This window comes from Molothrus aeneus, chromosome 16 (assembly GCF_037042795.1).
Source record: "Molothrus aeneus isolate 106 chromosome 16, BPBGC_Maene_1.0, whole genome shotgun sequence".
Taxonomy (NCBI): Eukaryota; Metazoa; Chordata; class Aves; order Passeriformes; family Icteridae; genus Molothrus; species Molothrus aeneus.
Window position 1 is genome coordinate 10840890 of NC_089661.1, and position 27181 is coordinate 10868070.

General features: G+C 40.1%; 1 protein-coding gene across 1 annotated transcript; it reads left to right on the plus strand.

Moving 5' to 3' along the window:
• The first annotated feature begins 472 nt into the window (after positions 1–472).
• DNAAF5 (dynein axonemal assembly factor 5) lies at positions 473–27181 on the plus strand. The gene is made up of 13 exons (XM_066560810.1): positions 473–1010; positions 1589–1773; positions 2807–2931; positions 3364–3479; positions 7427–7659; positions 10081–10293; positions 12397–12540; positions 16388–16556; positions 19207–19354; positions 22738–22888; positions 24296–24452; positions 25604–25795; positions 26291–27181. Exons 1-13 carry the CDS (start codon positions 473–475, stop codon positions 26428–26430), a joined length of 2511 nt encoding a protein of 836 aa, XP_066416907.1. The 3' UTR covers positions 26431–27181.

The following is a 27181-nucleotide window of genomic DNA, read 5'->3' on the forward strand; positions in this document are numbered from 1 at the left end:
CTGTCCCCCGCTCTGTTTGTTTCTCCCCGGCTCGATCCCTCTCACCGTCTCTGTCCCTCCACCCCGCTCTATCCTTGTCCCCCTCTCTGTCTTCGTCCCTGTCCTGCTCTCTGTCCCTGTCCCTATCCCTGTCTCTGTCCCCGTGTCTCTCTCCCTGTCCCGCTCTCTATCCCTGTCTCTATCCCAATCCCTGTCTCTATCCCGTGTCCCTGTCCCCGTGTCCCTGTACGGCTCTAGATCCCTGACCCCGTGTCCCTGTCCCTATCCCTATCTCTGTCCCCGTGTCCCTCTCTCTGTCCCAGTGTCCCTCAGTCCCTGTCCCTCTGTCTGTCCCTGTCCCCGTCCCCCTCAGTCCCGGTCCCTCTCCCCGCGCTGTTCCCGCACTGCCGGGCACGGCCGTAAAGCAGCGCGCTCCCTCCGTCGCAAACGCCCCGCGCGTCCCTGGCGACGCGGCCGCCCCGGTGCCGGGATCATGGCGGCGACGGCCGAGGCGGCGGCCGAGCTGTCGCAGGCTCTGTCCCGGCCCCTCAGCCTCCTGCAGCAGCCCGACTGCGGCCGGGCGGCGCGGCTGCGGGCGCTGGAGGACATCCGCGCCCAGCTGCAGGGCCGGCCGGTGCCGGGCGCGGTGCTGCAGGAGGTGTTCGCGGCGCGGCTGCTGCGGCCGCTGTCGCGCTGCCTGGCGGGGGATGCGGCGGAGCGGTGCCGGGAGCTCGCCCTGCAGCTGCTCCGCCACGGGCTCAGCCAGGGCGAGCGGCCCTGCGAGGCGCTGCCCGTGCTGCTGCCGGTCCTGGCGCAGCGGCTGTGCCCGCCGCAGGGCGCGGAGCCCAGCGAGGAGCTGCGGCTCGGCCTGGTGCAGCTGCTGGGCCTGCTGCTGCAGCGCTGCGGCGTCTCCATGGCCCCCTACCTCGGCGACATCGCCCGCGTCCTCCAGGCCACCCTGCTCGACCACTATGCCGAGGTCAGGCGGGAGAGCTGCGCCTGTGCCGTGGCCTGCGCCAGGGCCATGCCAGGTGCGGATGAAGGACGGGCAGCGCTGGGGCGGCGTGATGGGGGTGAGGAGGGCACGGGGATGCAGGCAGGAGAGAGAGGAGGGGTCGCACACACCCTCACAGGTGTGCTCTGCAGGGTCTGATGGAGAAAAACCATGCCAGGGGTGCAGGCTGAGCTGTTCGGTGTGGGTAGTAGCAGCAGGAGGGTTTGTGGGCAGCGTTCAGCTCTGATACTGTATAAAGTTAAAGTTACTGCTACAGAAACACGGCCACATTACTCAGGCTGCTGTTCACAGTGGTACAGAAATCGTGTTGCTCCAGGTCTGTCACCCACGTAGAGAAAGAAAAAGAATTAGGGAACAGCATTAAGCCCCCCCCCCCCCCCCCCAAGTGCATTAGTCCATCCAAAATCGTCTCATACTGCTGGTCCCAACAACTGCCTGGTGTCATGGATATATCCATGCTACATAGAATCAGAGAGTGGTTTGGGTTTGAAGGGACCTTAAAGATCAGCTAGTTCCAGCCCTCTGCCATGGACAGGGATCCTGCCCATGGTGGGAGCTCACATGGCTGATGTTTCTGTCTTTCTGCCCTAACAGAGCACTTCCATATGCAGTCAGAGTCTCTGATAAAACCCCTAATGCAAACAATTTCCCACCAACACTACAGAGTTCGTGTTGATGTGATTCAGGCTACTGGAGCAGTGATACAGTTTGGGAATGGAAAGTCTGTGGATGATGTCCTGTCTCATCTGGCCCAGAGGTTATTTGATGAGATTCCCAAGGTGTGCTTTTCTTCCTCCTTTTCTTGGCATTTATTTTAAATCTGTTTAAAACCCATCCCCATGGCGTGGGTTTCTGTTGTTTCTCCCCCTGCTTCCCCCGTTTTCAGCTGTCTTGCATTCAGCTGAGATCTGTAAATACATCTATCATGGTTTCATCCCAGATGGGATTGAGGACCACGCAGCCCCTTGCTCACTGCCAGCTCGTGTCACCTCTCCTGGCAGTGCTCCCTCAGCTGTTTGTGCAGCTCCTCACTTGCAGAGCTTGAGACACCCAAAAGTCCTTGACTTAGGGTAAACTGTGCTTAGCATCAAGTGAACATCAGTGTGTTATCAGCATTGTTCTCACAAAAAATCCAAATAATAGCACCCTACCAGCTGCTGAGATGAGCTCTGTCCCAGCTGAAGCCAGGACAATGTCCCACCCAGCCTCTATCAGTTGTAATCTGTCCCAAACCAGTGCTGGAGACTGCTGTCCAGTTCAGCTGGGTGGTGAGGATTTTGTTCTAATGGGTGCCTTCCATTCTGTCTTTAATTCTCCATCACATCTCCCTGGCCCTTCATTCTCTGTTTTGTTCAGCTGCTTAGCAAACATGGTATGGGTCCCTAAGATGCAACTGAAGCAGTAATTTTAAAATTAATCTTTCCTTTGTAGTGAACAGAGAAAATTTTCTTCTGGAGATGTGCTTGGAAAACCACAAATTCCAGAGAAATGTATATTTCTTAAATTCTCAGGAAGGAATTAACCATGAGATTTTAGTTTTCTGAGTTAGGTCTGTGTCTTGTCTTCCTCTCAGAGCTGTGCTTTTGTGCAGCAAACAGTCTAAGACTAAGCCAGAGAGAAAAATGAGAATGTGATTCCTTGTGTGTTCCTCAAGCTGCTTCCTGCAAGTGAGAAAATGCTGGGTTCCTGTAATTTCTTCTGAGTGTATTGATGTGCTTCACCATGTCCTATATACAGAAAGCAAATATTGTTTTTATTATATTTATGTTATTCTCCTGACACGTTTAAAATAGTTTTTTTGTCTCCCTGCAGGTACGGCACGCTGTAACAGCTGTCATTGGAGAATGGTTGTTGCACCTACGAGACAGATACTCGTATTTTCACAAGCTGATCCCTCTGTTACTTGGCAGCTTTAGTGATGAAATTCCTGAAAATACGTATGTGGAACATTTAGTCCTTTTTTCCCCCCTTACATAGATGTCAAAGAAGTGTTGCTAAGCTCACAGATGTCTTGCATGGAGGACAAAACCCCCACTTCTGTTTGTTAGTTAGTTTGTTTTTTCTTAGACTGAAAACATTAGCATTATCTTCAGCAACTTTTGTTATACTGTCCTTTCATGGTACATTCAATTAAATGTGAGAGAGACAAAACAGGGTGAATAGAGACAGAAGTATCCCTTGGGAGAAGAGGCCTCTGTCCACTGAGTAGAAAAGAAATATAAATTCTCAACTTAATGTGCCTAGGTTAAGTGGCAGGAATGCTTCCTATCCTTCCAGCTGAATTCAAGTAGTCAGTTTTTCCAGAAGTCACATTTTAAAGTGTTTTTCTTTGGGGGCATGGTGGTATAAAACTCTTATTTTATATCTAGGAAACTGGCTTGGACCTACTGGGAGAAGATAGGCTTGCAATGGGAGAAGGAGAATGAAGAAGATTTGAAGGATAAGATGGATTTTAGTGTTTCACCATCTCATTATCCCAAAGGAGGTAAATGTTGTGCTGAAAGTGGTTTTTGCTTTGTGAGTAATCTCCAAGAGCTGCAGTGCAGTACTGACAGCAGAGCAGGATGTGTAATATTCATTACAATATGTAATATTAATGTAGAGAGGTAGCACGTATAAAATATATATAAAATTATTAAATTATTAAATTTAAATTTTAAAAAGTGATTGTTCAGTCACCTCATTCTTTTTTTTTTTTTTTTGTTAATACAAAAATTCATTTTGGAGAAAGTAAATGAGGCTGCCTATGCTAAAAAAAAGGTAAAGCAGTGGTGCAGAAATAGCAATAAGTTCTACATCTACCAGCAGCCAGGTGCACAATGGGCACAGAAATGACTGGAAAGAAAGGCAGGAGAAAAGAACCCATGAGCTAAGTCCTTGAGTAATGAGTGCAGGTCACAGCATTAATGATCCATATAATTGGTGCTGAAGAAAAATTTGCAATGAAATTATTTCAGACTTCTCTGTGAGACACTGGGATGCTACCTAAAATCTGCCAGTGCACATGAAGAATGTGGGAACAGAGTAATTTCCTTTATTATACACAAAAGCCCCAAGAAATGCAGAATGGGTAGTTTACTTTTTAGTACCATATGATTTATAGGTGGCTTTCAAACATTGTGTTTGCAGTAGCTTGAAGCTTGTTTCCTGTCTTGGATTCACAAAGTTAATGTTTAAAAATATGCATATGGGAGTTGGGGGAAGAGACAGTTTAACTGGCTCATTTATTGATTTCTATACTCATATTTAACTGAACAAAAACTCTTTTGGTGTGAAAGAACAGGTTCATGCTTGACTTGTGCCTACATGACAATCACATCACAGAATACCCAGCAGCAAAATCCTTTCCATGACAGTGGGTTCCGGAGATCTTTCTTCTTTGAATTACACTTCTTTTTTTTCTTTAAAGTTGTTTTACTCAGTAATGCTTCAATGAAAGGGGAAGCACTTCATAATGGTGACTGGTTTGACAGAACTGTTTAGCTTTGAAGGCAGGCAAGTTGATCTGTCATCCTTCCCAATCTTTTTTCTTTCCTCCTTATTTTCTGTATAATTTTACCTCAGGGGTTTGGAAATGCTAAAGAACTTCCACTAGTCATGGCAGAAACGTATGTCTCCTCCTGGCAGTCAGAGAATCTTTTAACAGACACAAAGTGATGAAGTTGAGTGTCTAAGCTCCACTCACTTACTTTGCAATGACCATGATATAGTGAAGGTCATAAAAGGTTTAATTTCATTGTCTTGGAACAGTGATTACCATTTGTACAGCTGATGGGGTTACCTTGGTTAGTTTTGTCAGGGTGTGTGTTGGGGTTTGTGTGTGTAAGCTGTTGTGATGGGGCTTTTTAGAAAGTGACATCTACCAATTACTTCATAATTAAATGATATGTGATCTCCTAAATAATCTCCTTAGCACAATAAATATGCTTAATGTATTTGGGCAACATTCCAGCCCCACATGAAACTGAATTTTCATGCATATTTCTTGACCGAATGATGCAGTTAGGGCTTGAATGTGACATATATGGGTATATTTATATATGTGTGCACATACTAAAGAATATTTTAAAGAAATGGCCTGATAATTTTGGACTTGAGTCCCAAGTTAATGGTGACTTTAAGGTATCATTTCTTGTTGTTTATCTTTACTTCCAAGTTGTATGTCTTATTAACAGTCAGGCTTGATGTGACAAATAGAAGAAAAGTCAGAGGAAAGGATGACTGTCTGCTTAATCCTACAGACACAGAACTTTAGCAGAGACACTAATGTACCTTATGTGGTGTCCTACCACAGCTTCTGTATGGATGATTGTTATTATCTGTGTCCCTTCTCTTTGCTCTCCATGAACATTTTGTTGGTTTCTTTTATTAGGAGGGGGGTTTGTGTTGGGGTACTTTAGTATTTTGTTGCCATTTTTTGTGAATTTAGTGGAATATTTTTTTTTTCCAACTGTGAGTCTGTAGTACATTTTACTTAAGTAGCTTTGTCCAGCTGTCAGACTAATGGAGCTGCCCCAGAAGCCCTGCTTTGATCTCCCAGTGACAGATCCTGCAGGTCAGAGGAGAGCAGAGGGAGACCTGGTGTCATCAGGCACTGCACAGCCTGCACTGAGCCCCAGCACTCATTGCCTCAGGATACAGGTGCAGACAGTTTATAGCAGGGAAGTCTTTGACAGGAGTAGCTACAGGGATAAATGCCTGCATTTGAACATCTGAAATGAAGGAATTGCTGATAAAGAATGGGCCAAATTCTTCAAACAAAATTCTGCCTCAGGTTCAATAGGATGCCAGTGTGTATTTGCTGTCTCAAGTTGATTTCTTTATTTGACCTTTTGCTACTCATTGTCAGCTTTCGTAATCCAAAATGTTTCCTCCATTGACAAAAGAAGCAGCAATTCATGTCCTGATGCTTGAATTTTATTTTTTTCCCTAGTTAGGTATTTCAGTGGTATTTATAAGCCTCTTGTATCCTCAGACCATTTACTTTAGTCAGTTTTCCTTTTAGCATTTGTAGTTGCACAGGCCAGTGCAGGGAACTGTCAAGAGACAGCTCAGTCATTTTCTTCCTGAGCATTTACAGAACTCTGTATCAGAAATAAAAAATGCACTCACACATTCAGTGTATTTTGACACCTCATAATGAATGATGTCTCTTTCTTAAAACAGCATGTGAACATTGTGAGTGGCAATTATGAAATCTTGCTTATCAAAGAACAACTTTTCAGATTTTGTTTGTATGAACACATACAGTGTTAAGAAAAGAAAATAGACTGTAGGAAAAAAATCTCTAAAGAAGTTTATTGATGTTTTTTGGAAAGGGCTGTCACAGCTTTATCTGTAAAGTACAGAACAGGACATTTGTTAGATGCTTGTGATATTGGTCAAGTTGCTCTTCTGAATCTCAGTGATTTATGAATTAACTAACAGGTAAATTTGATGATTACCAAGACAGTACAGTAGGCATTTGTTGGGAAAAGTAAGTTTGTTAGTTTTCTAGAAATCTGCATTCTTTGTTGAGGCAGGGAATATATATTTGTAACACTTTTGAGTTCTTTTTGAAATCAAAAGACAAATCAAGCCACAAAAACTCACTTTCCACAAAGTCATTACAAATTAAATTTAGTCTTAAGAAAAAAAAAACCAAACATCCCCCCCAACTCGTGTATCATCATTTTAAATGTATTATTCCATTTTTGAAACACTGAAGAGGCACTTTAGTGAGCTGCTTCTCCTGGAAAAGCCTTAGCAAGGAGATTATATAATAGCTGTGATTTTTAAAACACTGTCAATTTGGCCTGATCTATGACACAGCATCTGTACAAGCCATAGTTCGTGCCCTCTCTGCCTTCAATTTGCCAGATACACTTTTAACCTTTTCCTTTAGAGGGCACAATTGACATTGTCTGTTTTACTGCAGCTCATGTCTTCTGTACTGTTTGTGTCTTCTACCTTCTTTCCTCCTCCAAATTATATTGAACTCAGCATTTGCATGCAAAGGTCTTTATTCTCTTTATCTCTATGTGTTTCAGTTTATTTTTCATGGGATTTGTGTTGTTATCAAAATTGAAAGGGAATTATTAAGCTGTATTTTCCAAAGTGGGTAAAGGCACACATTCATTTCAGTTCTCTTTCTGTAAACATTTTAAGACATAAAATCTAAATCACCATTCAATAATAAATACATAAATATTCAAAGAGCTGTGTGGAGTTTTAATTCTGCAATATTTAATTCTGCAATTTTAATTCTGCAGTATGTATTGCAAGGTAATGCAACTTGCACAGGTAAATTCCTCAGCAGCATTTGGAGTATTTTGCTCTATGCTGAAGCAGACACCCAGAGCTCTTACCTTGCAGCTTTTAAACTTTTCTGAGATTGTTATGCATTGGCTTTTCCTTTGATATTTCTCTTTGGGTTGTTTTTGTTTTTTCTAGAGACTCGGCCAGGACTGGGTTGTCGGGAACTTGTGTCGAGAAACCTCTCCAAAATTCTCCCAGGTCTCTGTCATGATATCACAGACTGGCTTGGAAGCACAAGAATCAAAGCATCCCAGCTGCTGTACACATTACTGCTGCATGCAGAGGATCACATCACCCAACACATGGAGCTACTGCTGAGAACTTTGTACCAAGCATGCTCAGATGAAGAAAGTGAAGTGGTTAAAAATGTAAGTTTGATCTGTTAAAGTAGCTGTTGTACACTGAATAAAGACTTTATAGTCTTCAGTCTGTCTTCTGAAGGTTGACTTTACCTTAGGTCACTGGGAATTGCCCAGGACTGAAGGATCAGGCTCAGGTTTATATGGATGTTAAAAACATGTGCACATTATACTTCACTAATCTGTTAAAATAAATGTATTCCTCTATTACTGATATGAAGACCAACAGTAAAGTTATTTAAATACTGTTTAGTTTGTATGCCAACCCCATGAAGCATTGATAATAATCTCTCTGAAAATTATAAGCAGTGGATTAAAGTGTAAAAGCCTTGGGGCAACAAATTCAATGTGAAAAATGTGCAGGTCATGCCCTTTCAAGTTAATTTCACTTACCTCCCCCTGCTCCATAATCCGACCATATATTGAGGAATGTTTATTGCATGTGATACCCATATTCAGTGTTTGAATCTTTGACTTAATTCTTGGAAAATGGGGGGAAGGGGGGGTTGTGAGGAATAATTAGTTTGATTCTTACTAACAGTTGATTCTTTCAACACTTTGATCAACAAACCAGTAAAACAGATGCAGTTGAAGACATGAGATAATTTTAGCAAAAGAAAGACAGGTGGTACAAATGCTTTTTAAAATTTTAAGATAAAATCTTCTGTTCCTGTTTCTACTCAAGGAAGAGAACATGTGTATAACAAAAATATATCTACGTAGCTTACTCTAAAGTCACAAATTTTATTGCTTTGGGAAATTGGAAGAATGTGTTCTGCTAACTGGATGCAAATAGTCCAACCCTAAATCAGGCTCTTCTTTAGGTTTCTGCTCTCAGCTGGGCTAAAAGAAAACATAAATAATTAGGACAATAAGGCCATGTAGCCCTGCTGTCCTGTCAAATTTCCTATTAAGTGCTTATTGCTATAAATCTAAATTCAAAATATGTGTTCAAGCAACACATAGCTGTCCTTTGCCTTTTATTGGTCATACTTGTCTCTTTCTTGGAATTCCACCACTAATCTTCTCACAGGTGCTTCCAAGAGATTTATTCCTGGTTAGGAGATGATTTCAGTATTTAATTGTACTTTTCCTTGTGCCAAACATAAGAGTCAGCAACTTCTGGTTTGGGATGCCTTTTATCTCTTATTGATGCAGCTTCCCAGGGTACTGAGAGAGCCTCCTCTGGTTTGTCACTGTAGGAACCCATTGCAGAGCAGCCACCAGCTTGGAGAATGTCCTTGTCTTTCTCCAGTCTAGTAATAGCAAATGAGACCCTTTCCATTTTCCTCCTATTGAAGAGAGTAAATTGATCAGTACAAATGTATGAAATCATATTTTTGAACTCTTTAATTGTATTGTCCAGTTTTCAGAGCATCAAGAGTCTTTTTCCTTCTCTGTGGCAAATATGGAGGAGAATGGAGTTCACATCTACACAGAGGATGTTATGACTCCTTTCAGTCCTATCTTTGTGAAAAAAAAACAGCTCTATATAGTGCAGATTTCAACTGTGGAACTCATTACTATGTGCTTCTATTGAGACTAAAAAAAACTGGCATGATTCTCTTATTAATTTGGTAAAAAGAAAAAAAAAAGTCATAGCTAAATCACTAGACTATAAATGATAGAGAAAGCTTTCATCTTTGGGGAAACGACCCAACCATGAAATCTGTGAGACTGGAAGAAGTGTTCCTGTTGCACAGGTAGTGCTGCAGTAGTTGATGGTTTCTTTATTCATGCCCATGATTGTAAACTTTGGGCGTCAGTCAGGCAGTAAGCCCTGGTGTGGTGGTATTTCATGTGGAATACAACATCCTGATACATCTGCAAGGCAGGAATGGGATCAAAGGCTGTCACTGTCATGGGGAGTACACAGTCATTTAGGCCTTTCAGTTGAAGAAGTAAATGGAAAGCAGTGGGCAGTTCGCCCCTGGCATTCCTTCCACACTTAACCTGATCTGTAATGTCAGCTTCAAGGTACAGTACAGTAACAAAAAATTCCTCCTTCCTTTTTTTGTAGTTAGTTTTAAATCAGTTTTTAACAACAAGGGGTGATGCATTAAGGGCAAGCCTCAGAGCAGCATTTGAGGGACAAAGTGCTAAACCAGTAAATGTGCAACATCTGGTTACTCTAAATTAGAAACTTTATTACAGTGAAGTTGTACACTTTGTTTCTGTGCTCTGCTTTCTCATGGAAGTTTGCCTGCTGTGGAGAAGGCTGCTTGCAATGCCTTATTATGTGCTTACTGAACATGTCAAGAAAATTTCTTCATGCATCTAATCATTACTGAGCGAGTGGAAAAGGCCTACAAGGCAACTGCTGAAGCATTTAAAATAACAGCTAGAATCATAAAAGAAAAAAGCCATGATACCTTGAACAGTCTTTGTGTTTTCAGGAATATCCTCAAGTTATTCCTATTCTTTTTTCAGAGCGTGAAAGCAGCAGAACTGATTGGAACGTTTGTCAGCCCTAAGGTGTCTTTGAAATTAATCACCCCAGCCTTTGAGCAGACACCCAAAGCCTCGTGTGTGATGGTTCTGGCTGCAGTGATTCGAGGCAGCCCAAAAGAAATCTTACAGCCTCATGTGGCCCAGCTTGGCAACACACTGTCACAGGCTGGAGTCTGTCAGCGCTCTGAGGAGGTAAGGAAGGCTGAAAAACACACAGCAGGATACATGACCAAACTAGTTTTACACTTATTTTCCCTAAATGCTCCCATTCCTATCCCTCCCTTGCACACCTGTCTTGGGATACAGTTGCGGACGTGTGTCCGAGACAAAACAGGAGCTTCCCATTCTTCCTGGCCATGTTGTGGTCTCCTGGGCAAAACTGCTGCTTTCAAAGATTTACCAACAGTCCATCCTCTTAGCAGATGTAGGTTCAGGTTTGAGAACTGCTCTAAAAGACTTCATATAGTGGTAAGAAAATGAAGAAGCAAGGCAGGGAGAGAAGCAGCTGTTTAGTAAGTACTGTACTAACAAAGGACTGCCCTGGCTGGTCCTGAGGCAGAGTTTAATCCATGGTTTGAAATTCCTTGTGTTCACAATCCAAACAAGATCATGAATTTCAATCCTCATCAGTAAAAATCACTGAAAATTTTTTATAGTCTATTGTAATTGTCATGTCAGGTTTCCCAAGATACCCTCTTAATGTCATCTGATTTTTGTTTTCCATTCTTATTTCCATTTCAAAAGGCAGGTGCCAGCACTTTATATTTAGGAGCATGTTTTGCAAACTTTTGGGCTTGGTTTCTTCTCTTTAGGTGAAAGTCTAGAAGTAAGATCTTTATCAATTAGAAATTTACTTCCAAGATAATAGCTGAGCCCAAAGACCATTTTTACCATGTTTATTTTAGCATTTGAAGAATGTTCACCAGTTGCTATATAAGGAGTTGAGAGATTCTCTTAAACATGGAATGGATGTTTTTTAACCTGCAGGATTTTTTTCCTTCCCATGTTCAAATGCAGAAATAGATCTGTTAGAGATGCACAAGAGGAATCCCTGTAGTTTTCCCCACAAATGAAATCCTGGCTTTCATTCCACCAGGAGTTTGTAAGACCTCTGCTGTTAAGATGACCAAAAAAGGGCCAGTGCTGTGCCTTGAGGAGCTCTGACTTCATGTCAGATGTAGGCTTCCCTTAAAACAGTTATTCATGTGTGCAGACTGAATCAGGCCTAATTGTCTTTCTCAGCCAATTGTAAGAAATACATTTCAAGTTCTTCCCTCATTAGGTTTCTTCCCTAATGGAATATGTACCAGTGATGCAGGAATTAACCTTAATCTCCATGAAGCCTGTGATGATTAGGAGCTCATATAAGTGGAAGCACCATAACCTGCTTGTTCAAATAACAATTCCCTGAGGTATAGCTGCAAAATTGCTGTGAGGTTTAGGCTTACCACTTCCATTTGGCATTGGCTCCAGGAGTCAGATCCATCTGCAGCTGAAAGTTTGGCAGAATTGTTCCAGCCTTTAGTCTTGGAAAACAATCTCTCTCTATTTTAGCCAGTGAATGCTGCACAGACACTGTTTAGCTAAGGATTGACCATGTCCATGAGATTAATAACACTTATGGCTAACCTATTCCTAGACTCGATTTATTTTTTGGGAGTAAATTTGTAACAATGGCCCCTTCTGTTCCCTGACAGCTTCATGGATATCTGATGCACTTTATCATAGAAGTCATGGCAAACTAGCTGACAACAGTATTGACTTGAACTGGTATCAGTTGGATCAAGATAACATGAATGATATGGCATCAAATGAGATAAATTGGCTGAGATAAAAGCAAAGGCTCAGGTTTTTTTTTGGTTTATGTATTTAGCTATCATTGTTCATCCAAGACAGTCAAACATGGAATAACATTTCAAAGAGTTGTAACAAATATGTTATTAATTAACAAATTGCACTTGAGAAAGAGAAAGTACTATCAGCAAGCACTCCAAAATGCTTTGATGTTTTTATTCACCATTCACCAGTGGAACCATTGTGTGATTAAGAGCAGGGTCATTTATTTTGTTAACAGGACAAGGTAAACACAAACAAACAGTGTGAGAGGAAGATTATATTGTATTCTGTAAAACATACAATATGGTAATTAGAAGAACTAACATGAAATTACCAATATGTTACCAATGTAAGGGATTATACAGTGATAATTACTATCATTTCCCATATCTCTCCTTTAAAGAAAACCTTATATTTGCTAAGAGAACATAATAAATACGTGCTTTTGTTAATAAATAGGTCTTTTATATGGAGCAGCTGCTTTATTGTGTACAAGCATTGATTGAAGTGTGCCAAGAAGACTGCAAAGAAATTAGCTTGCAGCTAATGAAAGTTTTGGTGACCATAATGGCAACACCATCTTCTCAGGACCTTAAAGAAAAGGTAAACTATGAGCTGGTTTAATATTTTGTTGTGTTCTTGTCTTTTCATGTTGATAAGACACTTTGTGGAAACAGAGCCATAATTATTTGTGGGGATTATTTGTGGCTGGTCTGAGATTGTGCATCTCTGACAGTACAGACTGTACATGGTTAGTACCAGAACTAAATCTGGAGTTGGGTTAACAGTTTAGGACAGCAGAGCCTGAAGACTTATGTTTTTTCATAACTTTGATTAAAAGCTCATAGAGTTAAAATACATTCTGGTTCCAGAAAAGGCCCTGGAATTCAGTTTTATTTTGTGATCAGAAGCATCAAGTATGGGTCTGTAGCTGCAGTTACAACTATAATTTTCTGTTTCTGTAAGTATGCTTAGGTTAGGTTTCAAAATAGATGGCTTGAGGTGCATTACTGGAGCATGGGAATCCTGGAGGTGGATGGGGGCAGCCATGGGCCTAGTAGAGCACTTTTTTTGGGTGGGTGTTAACCACCTGTCCACATTTAGGTAAAGTTTCAGAACAAGAAGTGTCCAAGATTTTATGTTTGTACTAGATCTTGCAAAGCCTTGGGCATGCTGGTGGTGCTGGTTGAACTGTTGATGTTTACCTTTTAGTGGATATAAGTCACTGGGAATGTTTGGTTATATGCAGGAGAAAACTGACATTTATTTTGACTGTTAAAGAACAATTCACTTAGAGGTCAAGAGTACTACTGGCCTTAAAAATGTGATGGTTTCATAGTGATTTTTTCATCTTTAGCTAAATATCAGACTGATTTTACAGTAGTTGACCTTTTTACCTCCCCACAAGAAACAAAAGTTTGAATGTCACAGGAATGCTTTAAAATCAAGCACAGCTGTACATGCCCAGATAATAGATGAGCTTTTTGGCTCAGCATTATCTCACCCCCTTATTTTTCTCTTCCTCTTTCTTCCTGGAGCTAAATATCATATAAATCAACAAGCCATCCTCATGCAGTACAATTATGACCTCTCCCAGTTGTCTTTTTTCAAACACACACCTTAAGTGCAGTGGCTATTCTGCTTCCTTTGCTCTTGCTCCCAGGCATGGTGTTCCAAAGGCCTGTGGAGGATCAGTATTTATGGCCCCAGAGCTGACAGGCTGCCTCCAAGGAGAGCTCAGAGAGCTCTTCAGGAAGAAATAAAGTGGAACAAAGCTTGAAACAAGTACTGAAAAGACTTTGCAGGTCAAAGAGGGGTGGGATGATGATCTGTCTTATGGGAGTGGGATTTGGAGGTTTTGTTTGTTTGCTTGGGGGTTTTTTTGAAACAAAAAATCAGCCTTAGACAGATGGATCTGGAATGTTTTGTGGTATCTTGCCTGTTTATCCCTGCAGTGGTCTATAAAGTCAGCAATGTCCATTTAAAACCTTACAATTTCATACTCCTATTAAGAAAGCAGTTTCATGGAGATAAATCCTGATTTTCATAAATGGAAAACTTAATCTCCTGAGATTATTAAAGGTTTAAGATGTTCCTGCAGTTCCAGATGATTTTTTAAGTTGACAGTACTTTGGATGAGAATCCTTTTTCTCATTAGCCTTTCTTTCAGCTAGACACATACAAAATCTGGCAGTGAGATTACATAATTGCAATATTTCAAAATTGTCAAAAAGACAAATACGGCTTGAATTTTATTTTTTTTCTCCAGTTACTGATTATTCCAAATCTTCAAAGTGAGCTTGGAGTAGGCAAGAAGTCCCTGTTAAAATAGCTTAGGAACATGTAGAACAAAAGTATCACAGCTGCTGTACAAGCATGAATTTTTTGTTCAGAAAAGAAATCTGTATTCAGACTCAAAAGATATTGAGTATAAACATAAATTATTCAAAAATTTGCATTATAGAACTTAGAGGCTTTATTGTAAGGGGACAGAAGACCAGTGAGATACTGGAGACAGCAACTGCTGTGACCTGGTGGTGAACACTCAGGCCTGGCCTGATTTTTGGCTTTGTGTCCATCGTGTTTGGGGTTGCTGGGGGCTGAGGGAATGGACCAAGAGCATGAGCTGAGCCCAGCAGAGGCACAAGGAGCAGGGTGGGCCACAGCCCCAAAGAGACTGAAGCTGTATCAGTTGGTGGAGTCTGATTTGAGCCTGCCAGGGATTTAAGTGGTAACCTAAAAATAAGGTTTTGTTTCATTAGCAGTGCCCTGTGCTATCCTGGCTCTTCTTTCAGCACACTGATTATTAGCAGGAAAATCTGGTGTCATTAAACTTGTTAGCTTTCAAATAGAGGAAAGAAAAATCACCTTAATTTTTATTTAACTGTGAGACACTGCTTAATGAGAAAACATGCATCAGCCTGCTGGCATATTTAATTTATTCTCTCTTTTTTTGTTTTTAATTGCATTCTTGAAATCACAAAATTTACTTTAAATCATATGTGAACAATGAATTATTTTGTATCTCTTGTTCAATGGAAAACAATCTTGTGTGTTATGTGTTTTGATGGGACTAAAAATGAGGAATAATTTCTGTCCTGACGCATTCTGTTTAATGTTACAATTAATTTACAAGTAACTTATATGTAAAATATTCATTTATCTGAGTTGTTTTGGCTGTCTGGCAGAATGCTTCCATAAAGGAGAAATCTACTGTGCTTGAGGCAGGCAAACCTGCTTTAAGAGTAACCTTTGTCCTTAGCAAATCCTGATTTATTTATTTTTTTCTTCGAATTCTCATTTATTTTCTCCACATCTGGTACTTCCATAAAAACATCTTTGTCTGGCAAGTGATTAGTCTGGAAGAGTCTAAAGGTCCTAGACATGTTTGAGCTAACTTGTGTGGTTGAGTTCAGCTTAAAAATATTAAAAATATGAGTACAATTTGTAGTTCTACTGCAGCACTTGGAGTCAAATGATGTCACTGCCAGCACTGCACTCATCTTTCCCTGCTGGAACTGGCCCTGCTGGCAGCACTTGTTATTCCTTAGTGAGGTTCCCAACAGGGCCTTGCTCCCCATTCTTGATTCACAGTCTACTGAAATCACCAAGGCTACAGATCCTGCTTCCAGCATGCTTTTAATCTCTTCCTTGGAGAAGTTTTATACTTCTGGTAGGAGCCTTCAGGAACTGTAAAAGCAAATTTTCATTTGCTTTGAAACACATCTGCTGCAAGTGATTAGGAAGATCTATAGGCATCCTTGCCAAGCATGCTCATGTCTGGAATTCATTTAGTAGTTCTTCTTACATGTTTCATTTGTACATGTTTTATTTGCATGTCTCATAGGATAGTCTTAACTCTAAACATGAAGAAGGTATTTCTGATGTAACAGTGAGTTTTGGTACTCCTAAGCAACAGAAGTTGAGAATTTCAAAATGAGCCTGCCCAGCTACTACAAAGAGAGAGCATCTTTCATAACTAAAATTGAGGGGAGAAAGGGAAGAGGGGAAATTCCATGTTTTCTCTTACCTTCAACAGCAATGCTTTCTGGAAGCTATCATGGCTTGGGATTGTGAGAAATTCCCCCTGTCTTTATGTTTTAAAGCATTCTTAAATTAAGGAGAAAAATCACTACATCTTTAAAACCACTAAGAGCCTTTTTTATGATGTGGTTAGTTTTTGGATAGGTCTGCACATAGGTTAGAGACTCTCTCATTTTGCTGTTAGGTTGCTGTGTTCTTGATGATTTCATTTTGAAATCAGGACAAATGTTTCACTTCAAATAAAAGTTAATGGATGTAGAATAGACAGACATTAAATATCAGCCTTGATTGTTTAATAGAAGCTATGAAAATCTTCCCATGTCTCTTCTTTTCTTACAGAATGAGTTTTAAACATTTGAGGGTTTTTTAATGATTTCAGTTAAGTGTCCTGTCTCTGTTCTAACAGGTGGAGAAAACAATGTCTTCCTTAGCTGCAGTGCAGCAATTGGAAAGTTTTCATAGTCTCTACAAGCAGCACATAATTCAGCTGCTGGAGTGGCTTGCAGTGTCCTGTGAAGGGTGGAGCTGCTATTCCCCAGAAGTGTTGCAGTTCGAGGTCATCACTACCCATTCAGGTACAACTTATTTAGTTCTAAAAAAGATATCCAGTCAGGATTTCCACAGCCTGCAGACAGCTTGTGTTTTGTAATGAACAGTGTAACATTCAGAACCTTCACAAGAACATGATGGAAAATAAAAGAAATGTTGAAGCAGCTCATATTCCCAAAGATTGCATGGCTGCAGGGAGAATGCTAAAAGCACTTAAGGAAAATGCACTTCATTTTCCTATATGAATGAAATAAGTGAGGATTAAGTGGAGACAAATTGATGTAGCTTCTGTCCAAAAATCCATCTTTTTATCCCATCTATTCACAAGTCTTTCAGAGGACAGCACCTCTCTGTAACAAACAGTTCCTCACTGTGGCTGTCCAGCACGTGGCTCTGCAGAGGTGAGTGACACACTCTGGTGTACATCTCACACTCCTTCAGTCCTACACAGTGAGCACTCCTCTGCCACAGTCCCCAGCTGGCATCTGCAGCAAGGGACATGGGGACAGGCAGTGTTTCCCACCTAGACACCCATTTTAAGATTATTAAAAGTTCTGTTTATTTGTTTTTTTCCTTTCTGTTGGTTGTAAGGGGGATGGGGACAGTCACTTCATGAAGTATCACTGTGGCTGCTGCACAGGTATATTTTAAAGGAATATATCTTCAGCATTTAATCTTTGAATCTCAAAGAAACCCTCATCAAACCTATGTGAAGCACCCACTTGTTGGTTTGTGCAGCACCCAGCATAAGTACTTTTTTTGGTTTTCATCTGTGAAAAGAACAAAAAGTTACTTCAGTGTGAGATTTGAGAGGCCAGCTTTTCTGTATATTTGTGCTCCCATTTCCATGACTGAGGGACTTCTAGACAGTTGTCTCTGTTTTCCTTAATGCTAAATAAATCATCAAATGTCTGGGCAAACATTTTGGCTTGCACCCAACACTGGTAATATGCTATTGTCTGTGTTTTCTGTCTGACACAGCAGCTCCTAGAGCTATTTTTTTTCTTTCTTTTCATTCCCACACATAATGTTGTTTTTAATCAATTTAATCAGCTTTACTCAATTCATATTTTGAGGTTTTTACTGTTTTTCATGAGCGTATGCTTAAGCTGAAATTAGCAATGTAGTTTATTTTGTTTATTTTCCATCTGTTGAATTTGCTGTTATCAGTTTGATGTAGTAGTAGTATCTTGTGAATGTCTCAGAACTCACATGAAGCAATGTATCTTGAATAAATGCTGTGAAAATAAAGACCTATTTGTTGGCACAGACATTTAGCAAACTGCAGTTCAACACCCTGTATTGCTTCAGTCTAGACAGTGAAATTTGGGGTTTTTTCATTATTATTTTAAACATTGAATTTCCAGATATTATTAAATGCTATTGAGCTTGTTTTGGAAAATCTTGAATACTTCAATCTGTCCATCCCATGTGTGAGGAATATTCTTGTCATCATGAATACCACTGTTGTGTCTCCTCTGGAAGGGTTTTCTGAGTTTGTGGAGTTGGATGGAATGTGCATCTTAAGGATGCAAAGCTGAAGAAGTTCCTAAAGGAAAGTCGTTTATTGCAAAAATAGAGCAGAAAGAGCATTCTACAGCAAGAAGCTTGCGTGTGTACGGTCTTATGGACTCTTCCTCTTTAAAAGCAGGCAGATGTTAGTCATTATCAAGGAGAAAGGCACAAATTTCCCTCACTTGTGGGAAAGGAACTTCTTAAAATGTTGGGATAACAGCTTAGAGTTTTGTTTGTTTGTTTATTGTTTAAATTTATCACAGGGTGTGAAAATATTAACAAACTAAAGAGTTAATTTAGAAGATATTTTTATTTCAAGTAGCTTCTAAAATACATCATATTTTGGATTGTCTTATAAGCTGAAAATAAGCATTTCAACAGGGAGAAGGAATGCTGCTGCAGTAATTGTATTATCCAAGTTTTGAAGCTGATCCTTTCAAACAGGCCCTTTCCTATGCCTCTGGGAGTCATGAACATCTCAAATGCTGCATGTGGAAAAACTTGAAAGAAGAAAGTGTAGCTAATGCTGCTGTGTCCAGAGGTGTGAGGGTCATGCCAGATCCAGTGTAGTTTTTCATTAAGTTTAAGAAAACCAAAGCTTTGTGCATAGCCCCAGACTTGCAGAGTTACAAGGGAGCAGCATTAATCCTCCAGCCAAAATGCCTCTGGTACTGATGGTCTGGGGTGTCATGGATAGATCCATTCCAGAGTCATGAAATGATGGAATGATTTGGGTTGGAAGAAGCCTTAAAGACCATCAAGTTTCAACTCCCTGTCATGGGCAGGAGCACCTTCCACTATCCCAGGTTGCTCCGAGCTCCATCCAACCTGGCTTTGGACACTTCCAGGGATGGGGCAGCCACAGCTCCTGGGGCCAAAGTGGTACAGCCATGCCAGGCTGACTAAATGAGCCATGGGGAACTGATCTTCAGGCTGCCTTGGCCAAAACTGGGGTACCTGAGCCTGTGGGGAGTTACCCTGGGGATTTGTGCACCACCAGTGCGGTGTCACATGGATCCCTCAACAGCTGCCATGCAAGAGTGGGAGGCTAAGGACTGTCCTAACACCACTTGTATTAGAAACTTTAATGCACCCACATATGAAACATGTAAGTAGAACTTACTAGTATTCTGAAAAAAGCCTTCTGTGTTTGTTTGCTAGGTGCTGTCATAGGTGAAGCTCTGGATGACTTTGTTCAGGTTCTGAGGACGTGTCTGCAGCCAAACAGAGATCCCCAGATGCGGTTAAAGCTCTTCACTGTTTTATCCCAGTTGTTGCAGAAAGCAAGTGAGACCATCAATTCTCAGGGGTAAGTGGAGCTCTGATTTCACACAGCTATTTGAAAACTCCAGTGGCACTAAGAAATAATGACCTTGGGAGTTATTTAAGCCCTATAACCATCTCCATGTGAGCATGGCTGGAAGAAGAAAGACTTTCCCACCATCTTCTACAGCCTATTTTTCTTGCTGTAATTTTTAATAATGATTAGGAGGGTAGAGTGCAGTAATTAAAAAATATATATAAATAAATTGAAGTCTTGGCTTCCTCCACTGTAGTCTTCCTACCTGTGCCATTACTGGAAATTAAAAGGAATGTCATGCAGATCTGTATAGTTTTCAAAAAGAAAATGAAGAGCTGTGGTTGAAAAGAATACTTTTTGAAAGCTAAAAGGGAGATTCTTAGGAAAAAAATTATGGAGGGGGATGTTACTTGTTTAAATACTGTAAAAACAGTAGTCAGTACTTGTTTAAATAATCATGTAACTGAGTGATAGTTATAAGATTAATCTAGATATCTCACAATCCAGAAAAAAAGAAAAGCACTTTGAAACCTGTTTGAAGTGTTCCAGGATCTGACTATTTGTTTTAAACCAGTTTGTATCATTTAACTGAGAATGCAAAGCCCTTGGAACCAAGAAACCCTATCCAATGAGCTGCCAGCTTCATTAATATTCTCAGGAAAGGGAAATTATCAGTGTGCAAAAAACAGAAGAACGTTGCAAAGTAATTCAGTGAGTATGGCCACACAGCACCCCAGCTCTGCAGACAGCATGATGGAAGCTGTTTTGCTCAGGGCAGTGTGAGTGAATGGCCTTTGTCAGGATGAGACACATCCAGGGAGGGTCACAGACCCTTGTATGAAGGATGGTCCAGCCCAGCTCATAATGAGGCTCTGTGCTCTGACAACAAAAGCAAAACCATGAATTTTACTAGTAGGTTTATCTTCAAGACTCAAAAGCAGTGGAAGCAGCTAAATGCCTCTGAAGTTTTGATCCTTCTTACCATGGACACAGCAAATGTTTGCATATAGGAGGTAACATGTGGAGTTTTTGTGTTTGAAGCATTGTTTGCAAAACATTTCTGGAGGTTTTGATTTGTAAAAGCCAATTCAATTTTGTTTCAAATTATCTGGGTTTAGGATGTTACATTTTAAAAAAAGAAACAACAAAAGCATACACAGAAAACCCCAAGACTTATAAGGCAAAATGCAGCAGTGTCATAAAAGCAGAAAAGGAACCAATGCCAAACAAAAATGTATAAAAAATAATTAATATGGAATGAAAGTTTAAGTATGCAAGTTCATAAAACAAATTTTAATGGAAACCCAAGCTCTGCTTTGAAACATCTTCATAAGAGCAGGGTATTGATGTCTCTGCAGATCACATTTTAGTGCTCTTGTATCCAGCTGAGAATGAAGTATCAATTCTAAATACAAACAGCACAGACAGAGTATGTCCTTTCCTGGAAATTGCTGACTTTTAGAATTAAGTTACACAGATTTACAGCAATAAGATCTGAAAATGGAAAGAAGGAGCATTTAATTGCATCAGCAACAGCAAAAATGAAATGTTAATGGTTATGAAAGATGGTGTTGGGGAGCAGTAGTAAGTTCCAGTTGCACTCTCACATTCACTGCTGTGAGTAATTTGTTTAGCTCCTTGAAATGGTTCTCAGAGTTTGGATGGGAAGGCTTTTGGTTATTATGCTAAACACAGTTGTGTGGTCACCTAATTGTGTTTGAGTCGGACATGACTGAGTCAGATAATTGCCAGATATTGCTTTACTGATTCTGCTTCAAGGCACTAGAACAAACATTCTCACAAATAGCACAGCACCATGGTTAACACAATGCTGATGGAATTTACCTTTGTGTTTTGACAGATTGTTTTCTCACTGCAGTTTAACAGAAAGTTTTATTAAAAACAGAAGCAGCTACTGATCAGATAGCACAGACAGCACAGAGCTGCTTTTAGCTTTGGAGCTGAAAGGAGATTTGGAATGATGTTGATCATTAGTTTTATTTTTTTTCCAACAACTTTTTTAACAGGAAATTATTAATGCTTAAAAATGCGTTTAAACTACCACATCTAAAGGGTTTTACAGATTTAGATGTGTCTAATGGGATGTCAGATTCCTTGTTATTACTTAAGTGCCATCTGCTGACAAGAAGCAGCAGTGGATGGATTTCTGACTTCTTCAGAGCCCAAGGGCTCCCTTGCCAAGGGGAAGCAGCAGCCAGGTGTATCTATTTCCATAGTGTTGCAGGTGTGTGTCAGCACATAGCTGAGGCCTGGCAGTGCAGCTGCTTGTGCTTTAGTCAGGTAATACCTGGATAACAGGGACTACCTGCAGCATGGATTCTTTTTAAAGCACTCCCTGGTAATCATTAGTTGTTAACATGGACCTGTTATGTTCCTCCTGTGTCTTGGCACGTCACTAAAGGGGCCACTCATTCACCCTGGCAGTGTGGGACTCTCAGAAAAGTCAACAAGAGCTTGTTCCCTTTGTATTGAGCAGCAGGGTGGGGATGTGCTGTTGGGCTCTCAGGGGCTGCACTTTGAACAGAGCTCAGAGGGACAGTCAGGGGAGGTTCAGTCTGCTTGCACACAGCCAGCCTCTAATGTCTCTTTGATGCAGCAAAATATTAATTAACTTGTAAGATCTGTATTTTTTTTTCCTCTTGATTTGAGATTGAGCTGTAACTAAACGAGTGTGAGGGAATCCTGCCTATTGTAATTGCTGACTCTCACAGCAACTTTTAGCATTATAACAACCCATTGAATGGAGGAGAAGGAAAAAGCATCAGCAAAAACATCACAGATTTATGTGTTTGTAATAAAAAACCCTAGTATGGGGGACTGGCACCATCAGAAAATCCTACAGACCTCTCATCTTTGGGGGAGACAAGTTTCTGAGCCAAGAGAGAGCTGAAATATTCTGTGTAGGCTCCCAGCTGTATCAGTGTCATCAATAGCATTCATACTTTTCACGTTATAAATACTTTTCCCTGGCCAGTCTCAAAGGGCCTCACAGATATTAATGAATCCTCACAGCTCTGCACAGGGTGTTATCTCCACTGCACAGACAGGGAAGGTGAGACACAGAGAAGGTAAGAAGTTTACCAAGATAACACTGAGTCATGGTCATGGCCTGAAGTGGGAGAAAGTCTAGCCTCTCCTTTCTATGAATGTTAGGTATTTGTTTAAACATTATCTAGAAAAAGTTGTGAAAAGCTTATCACATACATTACAATAACATTGCCTTAGATGATGTTATTTATTTTTTTACAGAGTCTTTTTTTTCCCCCTTTTCTGCCTATGTTTCTATGACAGAAAATTCTCTTTTACATCCTGTCAGTCTCTTTATCACTTTCTCATGAACCTTTATTTTGCTTTCTTATTTTTGGCTTCAGGCTGTTCCCTAGCTACCTTGAGACTGTGATAAAAGACATCCTGGCTCCTAATCTGCAGTGGCATGCTGGAAGAACAGCAGCTGCCATCCGTGCTACAGCTGTATTGTGCCTTTGGGCCCTCATCCACTGTGAAATGCTTTCACCAAAAGAGGTAAAATCTCTCTTTCTCATCCTTTGAAATCTTAGGCAGGAAAACTAAATAAATGCAAGAGGGGGAAAAAAGAATAAATCCTTAGGGTAAATAATATTTTCAGAAGGACATACAGTCTTCATAATAAAATTCATTAATTGTAATTGAATGTTAATGACTGAAACAATCACTAGTTTGTTTATTTGTTTGTTTGTTTGTTTGTTGAGGGATGATGCCATCCTGATAAGAAATCTGAGGCCAGCAAAATGCTGAGATGTAAAACTGAGTAGCATCAAATTTTGTAGATTTTTTTTTTTAACAGTTAATCAATTCTGTAGCCCGAGGTACTGACCACTGTGAACACAACAATCTGGGTGCTGTGAACACAACAATCTGGGTGCTGGACATTACTGGCCCCGCAGCAGAGCCTGTGCAGCAGCACTGGAGCCAGCCAGGACGAGCTGTGCTGTCACGTGGCAAAGACAAGTTGTGTGGTTGCCTTGGAGCCCACAGGTCCATTTAGAGAAAATAAAAAACCATCTAAAGATTCTGAGAAAGGACAGGAGGACTTGAAAGGCACATGAAGAATGTGAATAGAGACTGGAGTGCTACCACTTGAAGAGTTGTTACCCATCCCTGAGAAAGGATTAATTGAATCTGGGGGTGTTTTTGAAGGTCCTTTGCTAACAAAATTAGCATTTGGAAGTTATGCACTGGAAATATGTTAAATACAAGGTCATTTTTTAAAACATAAATTTAATTTAAATGTTATTAAATGTTCACAGTCTTTATTGTCTTTATAACAGACCTTAACTGAGCAAAGTGCTTAAACATTGTCTTTATAACAGACCTTAACTGAGCAAAGTGCTTAAACACACATAACTGGTTGAGTTCACATATACAGAAACGTTGATATCAGAAGCTGCTGTTGTAGCTGAACATTTTTCTCTGAATCGATGCCTTAATGCCTATTTCTCATTGATGGCTGATGTGAAACACTCGGAATTAACTCTGATTCCGAGCCTGCCAGCGCCCCCGGGCCGGCGCGTCCCGTTGGGCTCGGGGCGCCATCTGCTGCTCCCTGTGCGGAACGCTCGCTCCGCCTCGCCCGAGCCGCCACTATTTGGGTTTTTGGGTTGTTTTTTAAAAGGCGAGTAAGTTTTAAAGCTTTTACAAGCTTGAACATACATATGAGTTACATAAAACTCATCTGCTTGTATACTGAGTGCTCATGAGCTGGGTGATTGACTGGTGGATTTTCATTTTCCAAGCTAAGGGAGAGGCAAAATTAGAGCTCTTTAACTTCAGGGATTTTCAGGGTAACATTTATAGCAATTTTTTAACTAAGCAAACAAGTATCTGGCACAGCTAATGGTAAATGCTGCAACACTAAGCATATTTTTTTAATGCTTTTCCTATTAACTATAGATCTTAAGAGTGAAAGATGAGCTGATGCCCCAAATTATTGCTTCCATGGATGAAGACTCTAAAATTACTCGACTGATGGCTTGTCGTATTGTTGATGTTTTTCTGAAAGTCTGTGGGAGGCAGTTTGATGCAGATAAATTTAAGAACACTTACACAGGTATGTGTAAAGGTTTAGTAGACTTGGGGTGAGGGCATTGTTGGTTTGTTTGTGTGCTTTAATCAAGATTGCAATGTTGACATTTGCTTTTTTTACCCAAATGCCACAGTTTATTTGACTTTTAAGGGTTTGGCAGAACCGAGCAGTATTCCCAGCGTCATTATCCATCTGACCACTAGGTGGAACTTCACTCAATACTTTGGTTTGTGCAGGGCTTGCCAGCAGCTCATCTGCATTGCTTCAGAGTTTGGACTATGTGAAATAATGTGCTAAGTATAGTGAGAGCAGAACAGTACTGCAGTGTATAAATGGAAGTCACATTGTTCTCCGTGCTGTGTTTGAGAGCCAAGAGCAAACCATTTCACTGTACCATAAATAGACCTGAATCGGTAGTGGGTTGGGTTTTTATCTAAAAAAAAAAAAAAAAAAAAAAACAAAGAAAACTAATCTAGAGTTTTGTATTGCCAATTAGAACTAGGAGCTGTAATGCCTCTTAGGATGGAGTTGAAGTGCTAAACTATTATTCAGAAGTACAGACTATGCTTTGAGCCAGGTTTTATGTTCTTATACAGACAAATAAATTTGGCTTTCCCCAACTCAGCATCTTAGCAACTGATATTTTTTCTGACATGGCACACTAGAAATCTTTTTATTTTGGAGAAATACATGATCAGATAATTCTCAAAGTATATATGTCTTTGCATCTTGCATATTCACATAGTCTGCCGTGCAGTAATTCACTGAAACAGTAATATTTAATTTAATAATTTAATTAATATTATTTAATAATTTAATTAATATCAAATTAATAGAAATGCTGTGCTTTATTAAACGTAGAAGTACTTTAACTCTGTAGTTCAGTAATGCATAAATAGACATCCATAGTTCCTTGTTAGAAGAAGTGCTAGATAATGTTCAATTAATTAAATACTTCTGTATATGCCTTTTATTAATATTTGGACAACATTATCCAACAACAATGAATGAGGAGATTTTAAGATCAGTGTGTACATCTATTTATTATGCTCACAATAGAAAAATACATCAGAAATACAACAATAATATGAATGTTGACAGAAAACATTTGTTTTTTCAAATGCAAAAGCCAACTGCAGTGTTGCCAGAGCATTTTGGTTCTTGGTCCTTTTCAGAGGTGTTGAAGCGTCTGGACGATGCCTCGGGTGAGGTGCGCCTGGCAGCTGCTCACACCTTGGCTAATTGGTTTAAGTGCTTAAAGGACAGTGATGTGAAATCCTCAATGGAAAATCATGTGGAGTTTCTCTACCAAGAGCTCTTGGTACATCTTGATGACCCAGATGAAAATCTCCAAAAAGCAGTCCTAGGTAAGAATTTCAGTCATGTATATTTTTAACAATGTTTTTTAAATCATCATTTTGAGTGTTCATGAGGGCAGCACATACAGGTAGAGGATAACCCTGCCAGGCTGGAGCTTTCCTTTGGGTTTCAGTGGATGAGCTCTGACCTTTTACGTGTGTGCAGAATGAATGCTTTGCCCAGTGTTCCCCAGGGGAGGTAGCAGGGCAGCTGAACCTCCAGAGACTTTAGGGATGGTAAACAGGATATGGGGCACTGCAGGGTGTGACCATATCCCAGCCTGCAGGAGGAGCTCTCTGGAATTTATTAGTGTAGCAGCCTGTGTTGAAGAACATAAATATCAAAATACAGACCTCAACAGATGGGGGAGGGAGGAATTGTGTTGTCATCCCTGCATCACTTGTAGAGCAATTTCCTGGTTTGCTTTCAGCTCCTTTGAGGGAACTTGGGTAGAGAAACACAAAGTAGCTACTGATTTATAAAACATTATTTTTGCCTTACAGAAGTTTTAAAGGAAGGAAGCCTTTTATATCCAGATCTGCTGGTGAGAGAAATTGAAGGGGTTGTACACAAGCATCAAACACCAGTCTATTGTAATCAGCTGCTGCATCACATTCAGTCAGCCAAGGAATCAGCTTTATGAATCACTGCTGAGATTCTGTGTAGGAAACTGATGTGAATTCTGTATGACTTGGATTATTTTTGTTTGCTGAAGAAAGGCTGAGCTGGAAATACATTGTTTTTTCTTTGTAAATTCACTGTTGGTTCATTTGAAAGTGAAATTAGCACAATTCAATGTTCTTTGCTGTTTGAACAGTTCTTTGTATTTCCTAGCAATAAAACAATGTTTTAATTCACTTTGCATTGCTTTTTCAGATACAAGGTTTAAAGAAGAAATGTTTTTCCAGGAATTTAATTTTTAGCTTATTTGACAATGTAATAATTTAATGTCAGAGTTACTAATGTAATACAGCAAGGATTCAGTCTTTCAAAAAGCTTTTCAAACTGGATAAAATCACACTTCACAGTCAGGTATGTGGTGACCAGTTTTATTAGGGAAAAAAACCAGCCAGACTTCTCTTTCATAATGCAGCAAAGAGTACAATGTTTTGAATATTCATATTTATGCTGATATAATAGGGAAATAGGTAGCACTAAAAGAATAGTTTTTATTTTTATTGTATTGCATTTCATGACTGAGTAAAGCTGAATTTTTTAAATTAAGGTTTATACGGGGGAAAATGTGCTGTTTTGTCATTTAGATTAACAATTTATATTTTTGTACTAAATATATGTCATTTGCAGTTTTTATGTTTACACCACTGTGCCTTGGAAAGCAAGCAACATTTGTTTGCATATCGTTTTGAAATTAAATTCTGTGACTTTAGGTTAAA